At 32.7% G+C, this 24,977-nt stretch overlaps 1 protein-coding gene across 1 annotated transcript; it reads right to left on the bottom strand.

Annotated features, from left to right (window-relative positions):
* Positions 1-16,381: 16,381 nt before the first annotated feature.
* Positions 16,382-18,325, bottom strand: LOC149226144 (putative UDP-glucosyl transferase 73B6). Its single transcript, XM_089375222.1, has one exon. It carries the CDS (start codon positions 18,143-18,145, stop codon positions 16,652-16,654), a length of 1,494 nt encoding a protein of 497 aa, XP_089231348.1. The 5' UTR covers positions 18,146-18,325; the 3' UTR covers positions 16,382-16,651.
* Positions 18,326-24,977: the final 6,652 nt, after the last annotated feature.

Raw genomic sequence — 24,977 nt, 5'->3', positions numbered from 1 at the left:
TCTATATCTATCATAAACAAAAATAAGAAAATACCATGTTCCACCAAGGGATCTAGTTTGCATAGGTCCACATACATCAATATGAATCAATTCAAGTATTTCTCTCCGTCTTTTCTTTTTATGTACATGAAATTCTTCTCTATGTTTCTTGCCAAGTACACATGTTTCACATTCAATATAATCATTCTTCATAACATGAAGACTTTCAACGATTGTTTTCTTTTGAAGTAAGATTAAATCATTGTGATTTAAATGACCATATATTTGATGCCATAACTCTACGGTTGACATTGTTGTAGATGCCAACACTTGATGACCTATCCTCGTCACATGAAGCTTATACAACCTTCCAACTATGGTACCTATGGAACTAACCTTTTAGAGATCTTGAATATCTTTAACAACAAACTGTGATTTAACAAATTCCACCTTCAAATCTTTGTCAACAGTAGTAGAAACATAAATTAAATTCTTTTTGATACTAGGAACATATATCACATTATGGATCCGTCTCTCTTGTAAATCAGACAAATTCACACCTATTACTCCATAACCTTGAACTTTAAGTGATATGTTATCTCCTAGATAAACATATGTTCTATCAATGTTTTCATAATATTCATCAAACCAATCCTTGTTACAAGCCATATGGAGTGATAAGCTAGAATCAATGAACCAAGTATTCACATCATTAGTTTCTGTAGACAATGCAGCATAAAAAACAAATAATCTAAGATTTTTAAATTCATCATTGATTGAGGTGTCTTTGCCCACAAAATTTCCATTATGTCTTCTATTTCTTGTTTAGACTCATTATATTTTCTTTTATATCAATCTTTAGAGTGCTGCCCATGTTTGCCACAATAATAACAATAATAATTTCTCTTAACATGAATTGGAAATTTAGATTGTGCCATAGCTTTCTCTTTTGATTGAAACTTGCCTCCTTTGTTCTTTGTTAGCCAAACCTTTAATTTATGTCCACTTCACCACATAATTTAGTATTTTAATAGGATTGTAATTACTTTTACTATTTATATCTTTGAGTTCGATGAATTTACAATAATAGTTTGTTACGGGGAAACACATATTCATGTTTTATAAAATGGAATTTTAAAAATTATATTAAAATGTTAAAATTTTATTATTATTTTTGCGTCATTAGATGTGTTTATTTTAGAATAGGTGTTCTAAAATTTTAATTTAATTATTAGTAATTATGAGGTGGATGGTAGAAATTTAACCTCCATAGAATATATGAGAATATTCATAATATTATGCACAAAGGTTAAAAATTATCCCCAAGTTAGTTATGGTCTTGTAATTAATTTATCTCATATTAATTAATTAAAAAAATGTCATATCATCACATGTCATGTTGGACATGTGATATTGATAAGCCATGGTATTGGCCCATGATATTGCCACAAAAGCTATTTACAAGTTACAAATTTCCATGGTAAAGTGGGTGTGAATTTTCATTGTGCCAAGAGACGCTAACCTAGAATGATAGGGATGTTTAACATTTTGGCTCGATAAAATGAAAAAACATAAAATTAAACCAACCTAGATCCATCTTAACTTGGAATGTACCAAGTGTTGAAAAGTAAAGTTAATGTTTAACATTTTGACTCTATAAAATTAAAAAACATAAAATTAATAATTATATTTATAATTACAATTAATTATAACTAATAACTAAACGAACCTAGATCCATCTTAACTTGGAATGTACTAGGTGTCGAAAAATAAAGTTATATTTGGGTAATATGAGATGTATCATAGGTTATTTTTTCCTATGTGGTCCACAAAATATTTGTTGACCTTAAGAGAATTGAACCAATGATGTCCCAATAGAGAAGGTGCTTTAACAACCAAGACTCAACCAATTGAGCTACCCCTTAGGGCTACCATTAGTAATAGTTAAACATATATACATTTAAAAAATATTTAGTGAGATTCTTACGCATGGAGATTCAATTTTAATTTACCATGGAGATTCTTAACATGCAAATAGGTTTTGTTACAATACTATGCACCAATAACATGGCTTACTAATACCACATGCTCAAAAAACCATAACTCATGTTCATGTATCATTTATTTTAATTAATCAATTTAATTAAAAGGGTAGAAATGGAATAACTATGAAATAATTTCAACTTTTGATATGTGAATAATACTAAGAATATTCTAAAATATTCAATTTAAAATAAAATTCTGGAAGCCCTATCCCTATTTGAAAATAGAAGCATTTAATTTTTTCTAGAAACTCTATGCAAAAATAAGCAAGCCTATCTACTTAACTAAATTTAAAAAAAAATTATAACTTTGTTTTAAATTATTATTATTATTATAAAAAGAACCAATACATAAGTGAAACATATATACATTAAAAAATACCATGTAACAACAATCTTAACTATGGAGAGTCATCCCACTTTACCATGAAGATTCTTAATATGTAAATAGACTTTGTGGCAATACCATGGTTTATCACTATCACATGCCCAAAAAATTATTACTCCTTTTATATGACATTTATTTATTTATCAATTTAATTAAAACAACGAGAAAAACAAATTGCTTTGGAGATAAATCTAAGCCTTTGATTTCCCTTTTAAGGAGGGTGTCCAAGAGTGGGGAATTAAAACAACAAGAAAAACAAATTGCTTTGGAGATAAATCTAAACCTTTGATTTCCCCTTAAGGAGGGTGTCCAAGAGTGGGAGTTCCCCTGCCTTGATATGATGCCATCTCACATGAAAGAGGGCTACAACTCCCACTATACTTGGTGCATTGCATGCACTCTCTTCACTTCATTGATTATGGCACAAAGTTGACACAAGGTTAAACATCATTTGAATATTATAGGTAGCATAAGGAGGTGCAAGAGAACTCAACTGGAGTGACAATAATGACTGAGAACTAACCATTCTAGCCAAGAGATCACCCAACATCTCCTTCTCCTCGAATGAGGGTAGTGACCAGCCAACGCAAATGGATGGAGTTTCTTCCCAATAGTTTTTATGACTCATTGGTCTTTTGTTTGTAGTGATAATAATCTTTTTTGTTTTCTCATGTTGATGTATATTAAGGTTTGGCACAATCAACCTATTTTTGTGAGTTTCTATTTACAAGATTTTCTCATGTCGATGTATATTAAGGTTTGGCACAATCAACCTATTTTTGTAAGTTTCTATTTACAAGATGCTCTAGTTAGATGGGGTCTTAACAACCTCAAGACTCTGAACTTATGTTACTGGTCTAGTTTATCTTTTGACAGACTATAAAATAAATTTTTTGGTCTATGTATTCCTCCTTTGACCTAATGCAAAATGCACAACTTCAAACAAAAGAAAATCTCAACCTTTGATTTGTGAATACTACAAAAAAAAATTCTAGAATATTCCATGGAGGTTAAATCTGTGCCATCCATTTAAATTAATTAATAATGACTATTGGAGTAATAATAATTATTGATATTAAAATTAAAATTTTGGAAGCCTTATTCTAAAATAAACAAGCTTATTAATGTAATTAACTAAATTATAACTTTATTTTATATTCTTATCATTATCATTATCATTATTATTATTATATTAAGAAATGACATATAAATTAAACATATTCACATTTAAAAATACATGTAACAAGACTTTTAACTATGGATATTCACTCCCACTTTATCATGGAGATTCTTAATTTGTAAATAGGCTTTGTTACAATATAATAACAAAATACCATGGCTTATCAATAACACATGGCCAAAAAATCATAACTCATTTCATGTCGTTTGTTTATGTAACATTTTTTAATCAAACAATAAATTAATTAAAATGGTAAAAATGACATAGCTACTTTGAAGATAACTCTCAACTTTTGATTTGTGAACAAATAAACAATAATTAATTATTAAGTTGATGATAAAGATCTAACCTCCATGGAATATTTTAGAATATTTTTAGTGGTAGTCACATATCAAAGATTGAAATTTATCTCAAAAATAGTTATGGTCTTTCTATTGTTTTAATTAAATTGATTAATTAGAAGAAATGTCATATGAACATGAGTTACGCTGCTTTTGCCACACAGTGTTACTAATTTATAGTATCGTAACAAAAACTATTTAGAGATTAAGAATATCAGGTGAGGGTGAATCTCTACTATTAATATATTTAAGTCATATATTAATTATTTTTATAAATAATATTAATAATAACAAATTTAAAATAAAATTATAATTTAGTTAATATTTATTATTATTATTATTTTTTTTAAATATAAATTTATAAACGGTTTAAGTTACATATCAATATTTATATTAATTATATATATTTATATTAATTATATATATATATATATATATATATTAAAAAACAATAACAATACTAATATTAATTCTTATATATTAGTATTGTTATTATTTTATTTAATATATATATTAAAATTAAAAAAAATTAAAATAAAATGTATTTTTGATGTGAATGAGCTTTTTGAAATTAATAGGGATGAAACGTGGGATGAAACGTAAGGACGAAGTAAAGTAATAGAGAATATCAGATTAATAAAAACTAATGATTATAATTTTTTATATTTGTAATATACTAGTATTGTTATTAATTTTTTTAATACTCATATTCAAATTAAAAAAATTAATTTTTATATAATAGTATTGTTATTAATTTTTTTAATATATATATTCAAATTAAAAAATTAAAATAAAATATATTTCTGATGTGAATGAGCTTTTTGAAATTAATATGGATGAAACATAGAGACGAAGTAAAGTAATAGGGAATATCAGATTAATAAAAACTAATTATTATAATTTTTTAAAATTTCATATAATTTTTTATATTTGTTTTTTATTTTTGATAAAAAATTTGAATTTTAATTAGTTTTGATTTTTTAAAATAAATATGATGAAATTTATTAAAGTTTAAAATAAATAATTATTAAATTAAATATTTTGAAAGTTATTATTATTTTTTTTAATGTAAATTATTATTTTTTAATTGATTGATGTGGTTTTAAATTAAATTGTATAAAATTATATTAAAAAATAAAAAATCTAATAATATTTATTAAATACTATAATATAATTTGAATGACTAATGGTTAAGAGCATGCGTTTTCTCATAAAAGATTACAGGGCCTACAATACCATAGTTTATCAATACCACATGCCAAAAAACCATAACTTATTTCAAAATCATAATATTTTATTTTATAATATTTTTAAAATTTAAACTTAATACTTACAATATAACAATATTTTTAACCATGGATATTTACCCCCATTTTACTATCGATACTATTAACTTGTAAATAGACTTTGTTACAATACCATGAACTAGGTAATCAATACCACTTTCCCAAAAACCATAACTCACACAATCTCTGGGCTTTATTTATTGCTACTCTATCATATGAGCGATTAGGTTTTTTTTTTTTTAATTTAAAATAAAATTTGATAGGTATAAACTTAAATCCAACATAAAATTTGATATATATAAACTATTAATGCAATTTATGTTAATTTTTTATATTTTATTAATTTAAAATTATATATATATATATATATATATATATATATATATATATATATAATTGGTATTATTATTTAAAATTATCAATTATTTTTTGCATAAGAGATCAATACTAAATAACATCGCTACTTATTATACTTGTTAGAATATTGTTCATCTTTATTTTGAGGATGAATCACAGTGAATGGTTCAAAACGTTAACTTAAAACTAAAACTAATGATGTGATTAAATCTGAAATACATTATAAATAACAATATGTGATTGATGTGATTAAATCTGAAATACATTATAAATAACAATATGTGATTATGGTTCACGGGGACAATAATTTGGTGTTTTGTTAAGCCACTCCTTAATGTGAAGCCATCTATTCAATTCTCTCTCTCGATGAAAGTGATATATTAAACATTATAAAAGTATAGTACAGCTAATTTACCAAAATATATATATATATAATTTTAATTAAAAATTAATTACACATAAAATTAATATAAAAAACCCACTCAATTCCAACACGTCTCTACTAAATTCAAAAATTTAGAAAAAATATTAATAAAAAGATAAAACCTTCTTTTTAGAAAAAAGAGAAAGCGTACTTCGAACGGTTGAGTTATCATGCATGAATATTGGTTGTAGGTAAAAGTTGACATCAACATATGGACAAAAGCTAATGTTGTGTTGAGTAAGTGTGATTTGGATCCAGGTTGTTTCGTGTACGCTTAATTTCATGCCTTTGAATTTTTGGTCCTTTCGATTCCATTCTAGACTATCTCGGGCATCTCATCAATTGCATGCAATTAATGTGACAGCGTGATGGAAGCATCGTATTGTTGTTTCTCTTCTGAGAATTAATTAAAGTTTATTTGTATTTGATAATGTAATTTTTTTTGCAAGAATGAAAATTTATATGAAAAGAAAATCTACATTATATTAAGAAATATATTGCAGTAATATAGTTTGTTAGCTATTTTTAAGGAGTAGCTTAATTGACAATTATTGTGATAATTAATTGTTATATATCATGAGATTCAAGTTTCAATTTTTTTTGATTATTTATAGTCGCTTATTGGGGTGATGTAGTTTATTTAGGGTTATAGTGGTAGTGGTCAGATTCAACTCCATGTCACATGAGTACGAGACCGACCTAGTTATCGATTCCTCAAGTAAAAGAAAAAGAGAAAGAAAAGCATACACCTAGGGGTTATAGTGGTAGCGGCCAAAATCGACCCCATGTCACACAAGTACAAGACTGACCTAGTTACTAATTCCTCTAGTAAAAATAAAACAGAAACATAGCTTGCTTGTTGTCTTAAACAAAAAAAGACTTCTAACCAAACTATAACTATAAAATGCCAGTTATAGATGACCTCTATACTTTAAACTCTATAGACTTTAAATTCCACACTTAAAAATCTTGAGAGGAGGCCAAAACATCTTAGGTAGAGCCCATGTCGATATCCATCACCAGTTCATTTAGATTTGGGACAAGGAGCTGAGGAGAGCTGGCTAAATTATTGGTCAAAGAAGGTTTTGAACAATATTGTCCTATAACAAATTGGATATCTTCCAATTTATGATGAATGACAAAGATTTCATCCCCTGCCTTTGGTACCAGAGTATGATGTTCAATCAAAATTTCCATAGAAGATGTCAAACTAGATACCATTTGGTTGTGATTGAGCTAAAGGACAAGAATCTCTTGCATTTTTTGCAATTGATCCTACTATAGAGCATCTAGTGCTCTAGAACCAATTTCTAACTTCATGGATGTGGGGAAGATGCCAAAGGACCCTTGCTAAACTCCCTTATAGTTAAATTTACTCTATTATCAATTCCAATGGGAGCCAAATCAGCCCCCCCATCCACTGAAAAAAGAAGAAGAAGTTAGAGGCGCTATAACAGAAACCCAAACACCCTTCGTAGCGACAAACATGTTTCCTATGGAAAAATGCCAAAATGTAGAGTAACCTCCTCCAATTGCAAACAATCTTCATAATAAATTGGAAATGCCCAGTCCAAAACTAATACTAAACTATCATGTTGCATATTCCCAAGAGACCAGAACTAAATTATCATGTTGCATATTCCCAAGAGACCAGAGCATGTTGTTAGAATAATAATCACAACCTCTATTCATGTGACGACGAAGACTGTTCTATAATCGACGATGTAGGTAGGAAATATTGATAGTCGACATGATTCATTGTTGAATCTCTGGATGGCTTTATGTATAAATTGCAACAGGTGGAATGAATCGTCAAGTGTATTGTTTGGTGCGTTATTGTTTGATATGGTTTCATAGCCTGGGTTATGAAGGCTTGGTGATGTGAAGACTGGTGTGGAGCGCAGGCTGGAGTGCTGTTGTGGACAAACGTGTTGTACATGGATACACTGGTGCAAAGGTGTACAGACTGGACATACCGACTTCTCAGTGGTGCAAATGCATGGAGTCGACTGGTGTGGTGAGAAGATTCGACTTAGTGCATTGATTGTGTTGACCAAGATCTGTGAGTGGGTCTGAGGGTGAGTTTTGTGTGTGTTGGACGAGTGGTGAATGTGGATCAAACAGAGCCCGTGCTTGTCCATTTTTTTGTTGTAGTTGGGATCGTTGTATCCCTTTGAAGAGATTGACAGAGCTACAAGCAGGGAGAAGGATCGAACATTATTCAGTGAGAAGGGATATGTGTGAAAAGCGTTGCTTATCAGACTGCCCAGGACATTTAGATCGATTTGGTGGATCTGTGAATCATTTTGCAGAGGGAGAAATTGATTGCATGCTTGATGCAAAGTAGAAATTGTGGGAAACATGCTGCCAACCTATTTGAGCCACGCATGTGGAGGATGCACAAACTGCTAGTGTGAATGTTGAGGAATTGTTATGCGTGAGTCTGAAGCTGTGTGTATGTATTAAGTTTACTGGTGGTATTTTTTGCAACTTGTGTATTAGAATTATTGGACAACGATAGCCTAGGTGCGATTGGTAATGGGTGGATGTTGTTCTCGAGGTAGTTTCATTTTTGTATGTGGCTTTCCTCCATGGTATATGTCACATAAGGCGTTGCGTTGAATATAATAGCAACAATGTGTATTTGAATGCGTGGTAGCTTATTTGTATGGATGTGTGTTTAATTCGAGTGTGACTTTGTCTTGCTTACTATTCAAGTGTGACTTTGATTTGTTGGGCGCTGCGTTTCAGGGTTAGAAGAGGCGTGGAGGAGAAACTTTGAGAAGAGACAATCATAGGCTATGAGGAGAAGCGACTTGTAGAATTTGCAGCTTGTGGACAAGCGTGTGGTAAAACACGTGGATGATTGGAAAGATCGGTGATTATTTATTCAATGATGAATCACTGGTAACATGTTTAACATGAGTGTTATTGTTGTCCACCGTTTGAAAAGAAGAAATTACTAATTGTCTCGCCTTTGGGCCGAGGGTATGAGAGATGGTTGTGTAATTCTAATCAAAGAAGACTAAGTTGTAAGAAGTCTTAGAATTGAATTAAACTTTGATAGATCTGAGGAGGATTGAATTAAATATGCAAAGCTGAGTTGATTGGTAAACTATCGAAGACCACAACTAAAGCGTGGTATTGACCATAGGTGTGTCTTTCTGTTGCGGCAAGGGCGTGTTCATTTCTAAGCTTTCTAGCCTACTTCGTTAATCAGATTGTATGCAACTTGAGTCGGGGTATGCAACAACAACCTGGTTCGTGATTACTATGTCCCCTGTGGTGCGACTAAGGTTGTTGTGAAGACTGTGTTGTGGAAGCAAGTTCAACAAGCTACAACTCTACCTGTAGCAACGTTTAGTGCAATGTATTGATCTTGTATGCGGTTAGCATTTGTAACTATATGAGTTCCTTAGGTTCAACATATGCATTTGGTGTGAAATTGTTAAGTGTCTATCGACCAGATTGGCCAAGGGAGAGAGTGCACATGCACACCAGTTTGTCTAAAGGAGGAGATCCATTGCTTTTTTCCTGTGTTGAGGTTTGTTAAGAGACTACATGCTTGTGTTTGGAATGTTTGGAGAGTCGATCAGAGGAGCCATTGAAGAGATGTCCAGAATGGATTTGTTCGTGTGAACCTAACTTTCAAAATTACTGGTGCTTTAATGAGAATCACTAGTCCTGTTGGGTCTGTTATTGTTCAAGATATTCGTTGGTGCTTATCATGGGTCAACAAAGGAAAATTAAATAGTTCTAGAGAGAACCGAAACAACTAAGGAGAAATAATTAAAAGGTAGAAGCCACAGAAAAATATGAAATGTTTCTAGCAAAAGAACCCATACTTGAGCATCAGAATGTAGAACGTGACCAAATCAATGAAGAATTTGAACATATTTACCAATCAAACGAGGACTATTACCTCAAAATGGGTACTCTAGCCCAAAAACCCCAAAAAAACATGAAAAAACAAGTTGAAAATGAAAACTGTTGATGTTGGAATAAGATTTTTTTTGAGGTACATTTTGAACATTTTTTTAAAATGATAGCAAGAACCAAAATATTTTGTGCAAAAAATACCCTGAAAACGAAAAGTGTTGGTGTTGGAATAACATTTTTTTTTCAACATTTTTTAATAATGACGTTAAAAATAAAATATCATGACTCTGAAAAACTTTAAATTTCCAATGTTTTCAAGCATGACATTAAAGATAAAATATCATGTCTTTGAAAAGCATTAGAATTCCGATGCTTTTTAGGGATGACATTCAATTTAAAATATCACGTATTTGAAAAACCTTAAAATTCCAACAATTTTCAGGCATGGTGCTAAGAAAAAAAAAACTTATAACTATTTTCAACCATAGCATTAAAGATAAAATATCACGACTTAGAAAAACATTAAAATCTTTGACAATTTTTCAACCATGGAATTAAAACCAAAGTTATGACTACAAAACAATCTTAAGTTTTCAAAATATTTCAAGTATGACATTATGGAAAAATTTTAAGACTAAAAAAACTTTAAAAATGAACACATGAATGAAAGAATTATTATACCAAGAGTAATTTTTTTTTAAATGCTAAATGTATAGCAATTTTAAAATCTTAGCCTAAGACAACTTGATACATTGCAATTTAAAAAAAAAATCAACCATCAAATTGACACGCAGTGTAGGTGAACTCGACCCATTATAATGGAAATTTAAAGGCCAACCATGAAATTGACACATTGTAGGGGCAGACCCGATTCATTATAACGAGAAGTTTAAAATCAACTATCAAATTGCACATAATGAGATTGAATTGCTAGACGAGCATCGACACGAACTTTACAAAAAAAAAGAGAAAAAAGAAAAAGAAAAAGAAAAAGAATATATATATATATATATATATCTATATATATACAAAATAAAACAAAAATTCAAATATGGAGAAAAATAAAAACAATGAAAAAATCACAAAAAATAATACAAAAGAAAACAAAAAATAAAATATTGGAAAAAAATAAAAACAATAAAAAAGAACACAAAAAAATTTAAAAATTAATAACAAATAATAAAACATAAAAAAACATGACAAAAAATCAAATATAAAAAAGATACAGAAAAGACAAAAAGCTATAAAATATAAAAATATTCAAAGTTAACTTGTAAAAAAAAAAATTGAGAGTAAAAAAGGGGGAAAATTTTCAAAAATAGTCATAATTTAAGAAAAAAAAGGTTAAAGATTAAGGGAAAATAAAATAAAATAATATAGGTTAAAAAAAAAAAAATAACATGAAAACCAAATAAAAAATAAAAGAAAATAAAAAAGTTATCAAATAAAATAAAATAAAACATTAAAATAAAAAAAGTAAATAATTTAAATTATCCAAAAAAATTAAAAAAAAAATAAATATCGCTGTCCACCCGGAGGCGCAAGGGGTGGCAAGGGAATCGTGGCAAAAAAAAAAAAAAACACGAAAATTAACTTGTAAAAGTAAAAAAATTAAATAAAAAAACAAAAATAAATTTAAAAAAATATATATAATTTAAGGGAAAAGAAAAGAAAATAAAAATCCTAATAATTTTTTTTTAAGTAAAAAAATCCTCATAATAAAAAAATATAAAATAATTAGCAAAAAAAATAAATAAATAAAAGAAAAAGAAAAAAGGAATTAAAAATTAAAATTACAAAATTACGAAATAAAAATAAAAAATTAAAATTAAAAAAAATTAAAGAAAAAAATTAAAAAAAAAATTCACAGGCCACCCATCACACCCCTCCCACACCTCTCCGCCCGCCCTCCACACCCTCCCATCACACCCCTCCCACACCTCTCTGCCCACCCTCCCCACCCACACTTCCCTCCCTCCTCGCCCACCCCGCGGCCTAACCAGCCCGGGGTGGCGAGGGGCCGATTCCGGGAATCGACCCGTCGCCACTTAGGGCCAGTTGGGCTGCGATGTGGGTGGAGAGGGAAGGAGGGGTAGGCAGGAAGGTGTGGGAGGGAGGGAGGGAGGGGTGGTTTGGTTGGGGAGGGAGGCCAGGGTGAGGTGAGCCGGGTGAGATGGGCGGGGAGGGAGGGTAGCTCCGAGTGGGAGGGAGGGCAAGGAGGCAAGGGTGGGGTAGAGTGGGAGGAAGGGAGCGGTGTGGTGAGCAGGGAGGTGTGGTAGGGAAGGGTGGTTTGGGTAGGGTAGCAGGGCAGGGTGGGGTAGGTTGGGTAGGGTGGTAGGGCAGGGATTTTTTTTTTTTTTTTTTTTCAACTTTTTATTATTATTTCTTTTCCAATTTTAATTTTTTAATTTCAATTTCAGTTTTTTTAATTTTAATTTTAATTTTTTACTTTTAATTGTTTTGAATTGTTTTTTTTTTTAATATTAATTTAATTTAAATTTTTGGTAATTATTTATTTTTTACTTTTATGAGGTATTTATTTATTTATTTTTATTTTCCTTAGATTATATTTTTTTGAAAAAAAAAAATCATTTATTTATTATTTGATATTTATTTATTTATTTTTCGATATTTATTTATATATTTTTTGTTAATTTATTAATTTATTTTTTTTTAATTTATTTTTTACTGGGTAATTTTGGTTTTGTTTTTTTTGTTTTTGTTTTGGTTTTGTTTTTTTTTGTTTTTGTTTTGTTTTGCTTTTTTTACAATATGAAAATCACCAACATTTAAAAAAATTTATCCACACTTAATACATTAAAAATTTAAAGCATAAAAAATAATCCCTCTAAACAAAAGTGGTTGATGCTCATGAGCACTTTTCAAAATCAAGATGAAAATCACTAATAAAAAAAAGAGTTCATGCATATACATAACAAACTTTAAAGTGTCAAAAATAAGTGCTCTAAATTTCAAAATCAGCGTGAGAATCACTAACATTAAAAAAAATGTTCATACTTGATACATACAAAAATTTAAAGTGCCAAAAATATGCTAAAAAAAAGTGTATTCTGAATCACTATTCTCCAAAATTGAGTGATTTTTTGCTACCTCAAAAAAATGGGTACTAGGTAATTTTCTCGTTCGATCGATAACTATGTTTTTGAAGAACTAGATGAAATTTTGAAATGCTTAATGCTAATTCTACCATGTTTTTTAGGTATGAATTATGAATCTTGGACAAATGAAATGGTAGAATTACTTTGTTCAACTAATTTAGTCTGTCACGTTCAAGAAGAATTTGTTAATTTCCATGATAAGAGGAAAAGAGAAATTGCATTATATCTTATTATATCAATGATGGATGAAAATATTCTTTCAAGCATTTTAAATGAATTTGGTGAAGTAAAAAGTGCAAAAGTATTTTGGGATATTCTAGAGATGAAGTATGGTGTGAGGGGGAGCAAGATATTTGAAGAGTCACTAGAAGAAATTATAGAGAAAGTTATAGAAAAAGAGAGTGAAGGAATTGAAGAACTTAAAGTGAAATATGATAATGAACAACTTTAAAGAGAAAGTTGGTTCCAAATTTTGCAGGAAAAGAAACTCATAGATAAACTGCTCAATGGAGCAGTAACCTAGGTTGAAGATCAATTGGATGAGCAAGATGAAACTAAGTACAAAGATTGTAATGTAGAAAGAATGAAGATTTGGCAGAAGAAGACAAAGTTGGAAAGAACCCAAATTATGATGATTTTGTAAATCTCACTAATGTTTACTAGTGTGTAGGTATTGGTAGCAGCCAGGAAGAAGCAACAGAAAAAGAAGAATATAACTCAGTTGTAATGTCTATCTACAATCAAGACTTGAACTTTGTTGAAAACAACATGAATGAGTCAATTGAACAATACTTAAAAACTCTCAATGATGGAAGTGAACGTGTTGAAAAATGAGTTGAAATGAATTGGCATCATCCTAGTTGTAACAAGGAGCAATATCCAGTGTTCATGATCTGGAGTAAGAAAAAGAAAAAAAAAAAGTTGAACAGATCAAAGTTTGGAGCAACAAGTTCAAGAAAAGTTTCATCAATATATTGTAGCAAAGAAAGTCAAAATGAAATATTTGAGTCATGTTTGTAAGCCTAGCTGAGACTTAGACTAGCAGGTGAGTTAACGTATAGGTCGTGATTAAGGGGAGGTGTCAGAATAATAATCATGACCTTTGTTCATGTGACGATGAAGACTGTTCTTTAGTCGACGACGAATTGTTTGTCAACAATGTATGTAGGAAATAATGATAGTCGACATGATTCACTATTGAATATTGTAGTATGTGGAATGAATCATCAAGTGTTTTGTTTGGTGCATTATTCTCATACATGTAAGCATAGAAAGAAAAGTTAAGGGATATAGACTAGAGCATATAACCACTAAAAACATTACGCACTATGGAAGCCTAGAATACAATCAAAGAAAGTGTTCCCAAACCTTCAAAAGGCTATTGATTTGGAATTAGAATTAATCTCTTGCAATGTTTGAGATACCAATTCCAACTTTTGCCAAGACATGCTTGTCCAAAGAATATTTCCAAGGGGCGTAACTCAAGAAAGAAGGAATGAACGTGAAACCAATAATTTCCCTTATTTATCCTAGAGGGAGATAAATTCCATCTACATAGGCCCAATCCATTATTGGATTTGATAGGCCTCCACTCTGTAGGAAAGTACAAATTGAGTTCCACAAAGAACACAAGGTGTAAAGTCACTTCCAAATCTAAATCCATGTTCCCTTGCTATACTTTCTATACACATTCGACTCATAGAGAGGATCCATCGAACAAGGCCCTGACTGTAATTTCACACTCTTTTCGCACTTCATCACTTTATGCAGAGTATCCCAAATCAGTACCTTGTTCCAATCCACATAAGCATAATATAAATCTATTGTAAGCCATCTCAGAGAAGTTTATGAGAACAGGGGAGGGTGGGTATGGAAACTGTCCTTCCACTCTTCATTATCAAGTTTCCATATTAAGCCACTCTGGTATATTGGATATCCCTAGCATGGATACCCAGAGGTATCCTCCCCAGAATCCAAAATCTCTGTTGTAGGTTCCTCTGGAACGACAAGCAGGAAGGGAGAATTTTTGCTTGGGCCAAATGGGAATCGCTCACACTCCCAAAGAAATGGGGAGGTTGGGGCATAAAAAAGCTGGAAGACTTCTCCTCTGCACTGGCATCCAAGCTTGGTTGGCAATTGATCACTTCAAATAGCCTTTGGACCATGGTGGCCTCTTCAAAATACATAGCCCCTCTAAATATGAGGGACTGGCTTCTACAACCACACTAGAACAAAACAGGGATATCAGTCATTTGGAAAGCTGTTTTAAATTCAATGCCCATTATCCGGGAAGGACTCACCTAGAAAATTCAATCCGGTACATTAGTGCGCATTGACTAGACCCTTGGATTGGATGCAGTAACTTCCACATGCTCCCCGAAGATCTTAAGCACCATCTTAGCAATGCAGGTATTACTCATACCAGGGACATTGCAGATATGCAGCACACCACCTTTCTATAGAAAGCCTGGAAAATGGTCCGCAGCCTGAATATCCCTCAACACTGGCATCAACATTGGGAGGATTATACGGCAACACTAACATAATCTCATATCAGAATTGTTGAAGGGGAGGATGAAATAATCTGGGCTCATGCAAAAAATGGGATATACTCCCCCAAGGAGGGATATTTTTGTCTTGCTAATATTCATAGACCACAAGCTATCGAACACTGGTGGAAAAACTTGTGGAAACTAAAAATAAGGCTCCCACTGGTGAAAATCTAATCAAACAAGCACTGCATGGACTTTTTAATATTGCATATGTAAAAACAATACCGAATTTTAATCATTTTTTAATATTTTCTTTTAACCAAAATATATATATATATATATATAATATAACCAAAATATAAAAAATTTAAATTACAATTTTTTTCAAAATGGTGAAGAGATCATAGCATATGAAATAATTCAACCCTTTATTTATATGTTGTAGTTGAAATGAACCGTTTTCACCGCCGAAATGATCGGCGATGCACACTTTCATATTCGTGTTTCCCGTTTTCTATCTGAACTGTGTGAATTTACTCAATTTCAACCTTTTTGTCATTTTCAGAGTACTTGTGACTTGACATCGTGTTCCCCTGTGACTTGACATCGTGTTCCCTTGTAATGAAGAATTTTTATTGAATGAAGAATTTTTATTATTGAATGAAGAATTTCAACCATCTTTACTAGGGAATGAAGAATTTTTATTGATCGTTTCGCCTACTTCTTTCAACTCCAAATTCTCGTGATTTGTGATATGTGCATCACTCACACGGACAAACATGGATACAGTGGTCTTTAACAAATCAAACACTGAGGGTGCAGGGCAAAACAAATTTGTTCAAAGTTAGAAAATGGCACTGAAATTCGCTTCTAAGAAAATTTAACGAATCAAAATGAAATTAAATCATAACAAAATATTTAAAACTATATTTCCGGAATCAAAACAATTTTAAAATCAAAATAAAACCTTTATAAAAGAAGTGATCTAGAATAATCTAGATAAAATCTAAATTCTTATCTATCTGGATATCATAGTTCTAGTTCTATAGAGTAGTTGAGTAGAGAAGAATCAGCTTCTGAAAAGTCCAACAATCTCCCCCAACACGATAAAAACATACACTAAAATCCCAAGGAGATCATTTTACAATAGCTGCAGAATGCACTTTACCCTTCAAATTCCCTCGCAACACAATTCTTGCGCAGTTGTTGCATGTCTCGAACAAAAGCCTGCAAATCTGTAAATGAAGATCCCTCTTTGTTGACCGCCATTTTAGCATGCTTCCTCAGTTCCTGAGCTTTCCTTCTCATGTTTTTTCCTTCTTCCTCCGCTAGAAGCATGGTCACTGCCCTTCTTACTTCCTCTTCATCTGGCACACTGTTCACACCCACACATATCCTTATGGCCACACCCAGGTGTTCTTCCAGAAGCTTTGAGTTATATGGCTGATCTGCAATCATGGGCCAAGTGATCATGGGGATTCCCATGCTCACGCTCTCCAGTGTAGAATTCCACCCGCAGTGACTAAGGAATGCACCGATGGAGGGATGCGAGAGAACAAGGAGCTGAGGCGCCCATCCCCATATAATTAGCCCTCTATCTCGGGTCCTGTCTTCGAATCCTTCTGGCAAACCCACTTCAGTCGCTTCCAGTTTGGGCTCACTCTGAGGGCGTCTGATTGCCCACACGAAAGCTTGCCTGCTCGCCTCTAAGCCCGTAGCCAGCGCACATATTTGTTTGTCGCTCAGAATAAATTGGCTCCCCAAACACACAAACACGACGGAGTGCGGAGGCCGAGAACCCAGCCACCGCAAGCATTCCTCCTCATCGATATCCGCCGCCTTTCCTCGGCTGTTAATAATTCTTGGATCGATCACTGCATCGTCGAAAACAGCGGGAGCGAGTATAGGACCTATGCTCCACACCGGTCTCCCGGTCAAGTTCCTGAGGTGATCGATCCCCAAGGAATCGAGTTCGTAAAACGTATTAATGAGGATACCCCGACCCTCCATGCTGCTGTTAATGTCCTCCGTCAGAAAAGCCCACATGGGAAAAGAATCGGGATCCCGCTGTGTCGGGTTCATGTCCAATTTTCGCAGCTTGAGGTCGAAGTTCAGTTCAGGAACGTCAAAAAACTCGTCGTCTCCCTCCACGCTCTTCTGTGGCGTGTAGTTGAAGACGGAGTGCATGACGGACCAGGCAAACGCCCCGGCCGTGCAGAAAACCACGATGGGAATCCCGAACTTGTGGCCCGAGCGGTGAATCCATCCCGTAGTCATGTCGCCGATGATGCATGAGATTGGGGGAAAGTAATGGGGCACCTCCTCGGTATTCAGTTGCTGCTCCAGCCATTCTTCCAAAGGGCCGGCTAACTTGTGGGACGAAGCGACCAGTTTCTGGAAGACATCATGGGGAACGTTGTCGGAGCTTTCGATTTCCGGAGGCAGTCCCTCGATGGAAGGCATCGGTAGGGACACCAGCCAGATGTCCAGATTCGATCCCTGGACCTGAGGTTCGAGCCGTTTGGCGTTTCCTGGAGTCGTTATATACGAAACGGCGAGGCCCTGTGAAGCCAGAAGCTTTGCCAGTTCCATGAATGGAATGAGATGGCCCTGCGCCATGAATGGAACAGCCACCACATGTGGTTTGCTTTCTTCCATAAGCAATCCCGATGCCACAACTGAAATAATAACAGCAATTAATGCACTATCTAAATGGCAAAATTGCTCCTTGAAGATTGCAGGTCACGAATCTTTGTTTATTCATACAGACAGAAAGCAGACAACACGGACACGGGCTTAAAAAGTTTGCAGATGCCGGCAGAAAATTATTTTCTTAGGTATTTGGCGTAGACTAAAGGGCCAAAGATTTGGAATTTTCCACAACCACCGGATACTTATTCCGGCTAGTAGACTCCAACAAACGATGTGACTCCACTAGATTATGTCATAATGGGTGGGGTTGTGTATGTCTATCACTGGTTTAGGTCTTTGTTTAAATTTAGAGTTAATGGGTGTATAGGCTGGTAAATATTAGTGGTTTGTTTTATATTAGAATAATTTTAGATAAGTGTTATAGAGGTTTGTTTTATATTAGAATAATTTTAGATAAGTGTTATAGATAGAGTTGTCGTTTAATGTTTATTTCATAATTTTAAGTAATAATAATAATTTTATTGACACATAAAACATATTTTAATATAATTTAAATTAATATAATATTAAAATTTAATATAATATGATTTTTTTCATAAGTTTTTGCTAAATCATAATTTTTTTTAAAAATTGAATTAAAAATTTAGATGTATTAAATTTTATTTTGAATTTAAGTTTATATATCTAGAATTTTATTTTAAATTCAAAATAAATATAGTGAATTCACGTTTTTCTTCTTTTCTATGATTTGATTACAAACAATTTTTTTATGTGAGTATAAAAATGTTATAAAATAAAATATTTTGATTTTAAAATGAGTTATAGTTTTTGGGCAAGTGGTATTAATAAGCCATGGTATTGTAACAAAGTTTATTAAGAGGTTATTAATATCCAGAGTAAAATGAGAATACATATACATGATTAAGTTGTTATATTGTAAGTATTAAGTTTTAATTTAAAAAAATATTATAAAATTAAATTAAAATAAAATGTTTATAAAATATTTTGATTTTGAAATGAGTTATGGTTTTTGGGCACGTGGTATTGGCCAACAAGACCTAAATTATTATCACATAGCTAATATAATTTTTTTAGATTTATTTATTTATTTTTAATATAATTTTATATTAAAAAAGAGTTTTGAGGCTCCATGAAAGAGTTAAACACGTAATTTATATATTATTCGGTGAAAGAGTTCCGAGGCTCGTGAAAGAGTTCTGAGGCTCGGTGAAAGAGTTAAACATGTACTCTATATATACTTCGGCGAAAGAGTTCTGAGGCTCGGTGAAAGAGTTAAACATGTACTCTATATATACTTTGGCGAAAGAGTTATGAGGCTTGATGAAAGAGTTAAACACGTACTTTATATATTCTTCACATATATTCTTCGGTGAAAGAGTTCTGAGGCTCGGTGAAAGAGTTAAAAACGTACTCTATATATTCTTCACATAAATTCTTCGGTAAAAGAGTTCTGAGGCTCGGTGAAAGAGTTAAACACGTACTCTATATATACTTCTGTGAAAGATTTCTGAGGCTTGGTGAAAGAGATTCTTTGGTGAAAGAGTTCTGAGGCTTGGTGAAAGAGATTCTTTGGTGAAAGAGTTCTGAGGCTCGGTGAAAGAGTTAAAAATGTACTCTATATATTTTTCGGTGAAAGAGTTCCGAGGCTCGGTGAAAGAGTTAAACACGTACTCTATATATACTTCGGTGAAAGAGTTGCTCAGTGAAAGAGTTAAACACGTACTGTATATATTCTTTGCATATATTCTTCGGTGAAAGAGTTCAGAGGCTTGGTGAAAGAGTTAAAAACGTACTCTATATATTCTTCGCATATATTCTTTGCATATATTCTTCGGTCTGTGGGCCGTGGTGGGCACGGGCGATCTGCACTCAGGTTTTCTGATATCAGGTACACACATTCCTTATCTTTTTCTTTTTCTAGTACATATTTGCTCATATAATTTCAAGTATGAATATTTTACCACAGTTACCAAAAATTACCAAGGGCAGACCTAGCACAGTCACTCTACAAGGCCTTTATGAGTATATGTCTTTAGAGAAACGTAGAGAAGAAAGAGAAGCCAAGCTACAAAAAGAGTTAGGAGCCATGCTGGAAAATAAATTTTCATCTTCTAAAAACACTATCCAAAAACAAATAGAAAATAAAATAGAACTACTGGAGAATAAAATGGAGGTAATGGAGACTAGATTGCAAGTTATAGAAAAACAAAACCAAGATACTGACCAACCATCCTAGCAAGGAGATGCTAATACTTTAGAGAGTCTTAAAATGAAAGACATGATTAAAGAACTAGAAGAAAAAGTTAATAGATGCCTCACCCTAAATAATGTGGTAGATAAGTTAGATATCAAACCAATTAAAGATGAAATGAAAAAATTAATAGAATTAGATCACGAACATAACAAAAGGGCGTTGAACCTTATAATCATCGGTTTAAAAGAGGAAGTAGATGAGGATACTTTAGCCTTAGCCCGAACAGAATTACATAATAGATTATAAATTGAAACAGTGTGTCTTAGAGAAGCAACGAGGTTGGGGAAATTAACTGAGAATGAAGGAAGACTAATCCGCATAAAGGTGAGCTCCACTGATCATAAGTACGACATACTTAGTAAAACCTCAAGTCTAAAAGGAACGAGAATATTCATAAATGAAGATCTCATTCCAGAAGATCAAGCAGAATTAAGAAAGGAGGTTTAAAAGGTAAAAGAAGCTAGAAAGGAAGGAAAATGGGCAATAATAAGAAATAGAAAAGCCTTTATTCGAGATAGAAACCAAAAAGATAGTAATCAATAGCAATTAAACATGCTCCGGATCCTTTCTTGGAACTGTTGGGGCTTCCCATGGAATAAAGGCCCCAAGCTAAGTTGGATTTCAAATGATGTTGATATTATTTTGCAAGTTGAAACTTGGGAGAACGAAGAATCTAAGGTCCCTAACATAGATGGCTTTATGCTATGGTCTACCTGGAACAAGTGATCCTCCCATAGAGGCATTGGGGGAATAGCTTGTTACATTAAGAAGAACATCTCCCCCCATGCTAGGATTTATAAAAATGACCCTCACAACCAATATAGTTGGATAGAGATCAATGACATTAATAATAAAAAGTCCTACATAGCAATATGTTATTTTCCCCCATCAATTCTAACTTCTATAAGAAGAAGAATATAGATAAAACTAACCCTTACAATGGTTTAGAGAATGATATTTCTAGCCTAAGGAATGACGGTAATATCCTTTTAATAGGTGACTTTAATGCTCGAACTTCAAATAACCAAGCTATTATTCTAAGCAATCATTCCAACCCTAATCCTCTTTGGTTAGACGAAGACCCTACTCTGGCTAGTAGGTACAAAAGGAGCTTTGAAGACCTCGGGGAAAATTTGTTTGGGTCAGAGCTAGTCAAGCTCTGTAGTGCTCAGGATCTCATAATTTGCAATGGTCTAAAGAAGTGGCCCAATTACAGCAAGATGACCTGCAACCATGGACTTGGTAGCAGCGTGGTAGACTACGTTATTTCCGATTTCCCATTATACAACGAAATAATAAATTTTGACATCTTAAACAACCACGAACCTGAATCTAATCATAGGCCTTTACTTATAACTCTCAATTTTGTCATGCATAGTGTTCCCAAAGAAAATAATACTTACAGCCAAAAGAACTTAATATTTGATTGAAATAAAAATGATCTCTTTCTAAATGAATTAAAAACTAATTTGCTTCCTTTATCTAATATAGACAACATAGAAGACCTCTATCATAATTTTACTACAACCCTCTCATATTCTATTACCAAGTTCTCAATTGAAGTTTCAAATAATAAAAGGAATAGCAAAACCAATCCATGGTATGACAAAGATTGTAAAAGTGCGAGGAGAGCAATTAACGAAGCTATTGATGAATCTCTTAAAATGGACAAGATAAAAATATACAAAGCCCTAACTAAAAGGAAAAAGAGGCAGTACATTCGTCAAAGACAGGAGAATCTCTTACACCTCTCTAAGGTAGCTCCTAAGAAATTTTGGAGGCAGATTCTAACTAGGAAGACTAAAGATAATAATAAAATTGCTCTTTACGATTGAAATTCCTATCTTAAAAAGCTTTATGAATCTCCAAATGTCATGGATAATTTGGAAACCCTGCTCACAACGAAAGAAGTTTTCTCTTTAGAAGACATTAAGTTTGGGGTTAATCGCCTCGCTAATGGGAAAGCTAAGGACATTGAAGGTTACCAGGTGGAAATCTTAAAAATTGGAGGTCCTGTCCTCATCCCCCACATCCACAAGCTTTTCAATCAAGCAGTCAAGCAAGGGTTCCCTAAACCTTGGATTGAGAGCCTCATTATCCCTATTTTTAAAAGTGGGGATACAAATAACCCCTCTAATTATCGGACAATTATGATCAGCCCTCTCTTATCCAAGTTATATGGTAGTATTTTGGAAAAGAAGTTAAGCATATGGCTTGAAAGTGAATGTAAGCGGGCTAAAGGCCAAGCAGGTTTCAGAAGGCGTCACTCAACAACAGACCACCTCGTTACACTTAGGATCATTGCGGAGGAATGTCATAATGATAAATCCAGTCTATTTTGTTGCTTTGTGGACTTTAGAAAGGCTTTCGATACGGTTCTTAAATACAACCTTTGGAATAGATTAGAAGAGCTAAAGGTTCCTCTCGAGTTGAAAGCTGTCGCTATAAGGTTATACGAGAATGTAATTGCCAAGCTAAAGAGCAATGAGGGGTGGTTGAAAGATATTAAGTGTAACATCGGAGTTAAACAAGGTTGCCCCCTCTCCCCTACCCTATTTGGCATTTACATCGATAAGCTCAAAGGCTATTTAGAGGAAGCAGGATGTGATGGCACGATCTTAGCTAGGATAGTCGTCATCCTTCTTCTCTATGCTGACGATATTGTTCTTTTCGCAAGGTGCCCATCTGATCTTGATAAGCAACTCAGGCTTCTTAAGGATTTCTGCACTACCATGGGTATGACTGTTAACACTGACAAAACAAAAGTTATGATTATCAAATCCAAGGACACTTACGCTAATTTTATGTATGACAACAATAACTTGGAGGAAGTGTATTCTTACAAGTACCTAGGAATTGATATTCATCACAAGCTCAATTGGAACCATAGCATTGAGAAAAGGATTAATGGGGCGTGGAAAGCTTATTTTGGTCTTGAAAATAATTGTAAAACAACAAACCTCGTAATGTGGGATAAAAAGAAGTTCCTCTTTGAAACTTTAGTCACTCCTGTTATCTTATATGGCTGTGAGGTTTGGGGTTGCAGCATCTCCAAAGAATCATGGTGAAGGATTGAGAAAATCCAGAAGCATTTTATAACTTATAACTTGAAAATTAAAAGTAATACACCCTATCCTATTCTCCTTTTAGAAGCAGGTCTTTTCCCTATTGAGAGCCTAGCTATGATTAGGTTTTTGCTATACAAGCACAAACCCAATAACATAGACGATCATAGACTTCCTAAGCTAGCTTTAAATTCCAGCCAAAACCACCTAAGGCTCAATCGGGGGTGGCATAAAGACACAAGGGTCTGGTTAAACTATTCGGAGATCAACGAGAATGATGCATTGCAAAACATAAATAACATTAAAGATATTGTTTCTTCTAAGTTCAAAGAAAAAATGTGGTGTGAGAAAGATTTAATGGCTAAAAGAAAATTAAGTTATTATAAGAAGGTCATCAACCCCACCCTAGAAGATCAAAAGAATCTCTCTATTTTAACTAGCTCAAAGAAGAAAATTAATATAGCAAAGATTAGAGCGAATTCTCATGAGCTCCATAGTGAAACAGGTCGTTGGGTAGTTCCTAAAACGCCATGGATGGAAAGGATCTGCCATATATGTGAGAATAGGAACATCGAGGATGAAAACCACTTCCTCTTAGAGTGCCTCGCGTACAACCACATTAGATCTCAGTTTCACAATCTTTGTTACAACACTGACCTTCCTAGCCTTTTACAATGTCAAAATTATAGTGAACTCGGGAGGCTTCTCTCCAAGCTTTTTGAGCATAGGAATAAAATCTTAAATCAAAATAAATAATTTGTTTCTTTAGGTCCAATAGACCAATGTTTGGTCTCAATGGACGTTAACAATCATCATCATCATATAAAAATTTACTTTAAAACCACATAAAAATATTTATCACTCAATTAAGAAAAATAATTTTCAAAAATTAAACATTATTTTATAATTTTTAAAATATTCTGTTTATTATATAAATAAAATAATATATATATAAATATAACAAATTTCCATAAAACTTAAACTTCTATTCATAACATATATACATAAAACCCTTTCTCAACTAAATAATCCATTGAAACCAAATCATATTATAGAGTATCCTAAATGAAAACTTTCTAAAACTCTATAATGGCCATGTGATGTTTCATTTAAATCATTTAAAACCTTATAATGGCCATGTGATGTTTCATTTAAATCATTTAAAACCTTAGATATGGCACATGGGTGAAGACCCATGTCACCTCCCATGCCTACCTTTTCTACACCACAACCACGGATTGAGATTGCCTCAATATTTTTGGCTCATCAATCTTAAAACTGTTGTGAGAGGACTTCAACCTAATTGATGTCAAATCAAATCTTTGTATGTTAATTAGCTATAAAGTTGATTAGAGCAGCAATGTTAGGTGGTGAAAAAAATTCCTTTTTTTCAAAACAATGCCTTCAATATAATGTGACAACAAGTCATACCAATACCAATCCATTGTGATCATTTAAAAGAATTTGAGAATACAATAACCCCCGAATTCTTCCAAAA

The sequence above is a fragment of the Pinus tabuliformis genome, chromosome J, assembly GCF_031772625.1.
Source record: "Pinus tabuliformis cultivar Carrire ecotype Pingquan chromosome J, CPIR1, whole genome shotgun sequence".
NCBI lineage: Eukaryota > Viridiplantae > Streptophyta > Pinopsida > Pinales > Pinaceae > Pinus > Pinus tabuliformis.
This window is presented reverse-complemented; position numbering and strand designations above follow the sequence as displayed.

What these genes read in the sequence shown, in the direction of transcription:
- LOC149226144 (XM_089375222.1), bottom strand. Translation starts at nt 18,145, where the DNA reads ATGGAAGAAAGCAAACCACATGTGGTGGCTGTTCCATTCATGGCGCAG.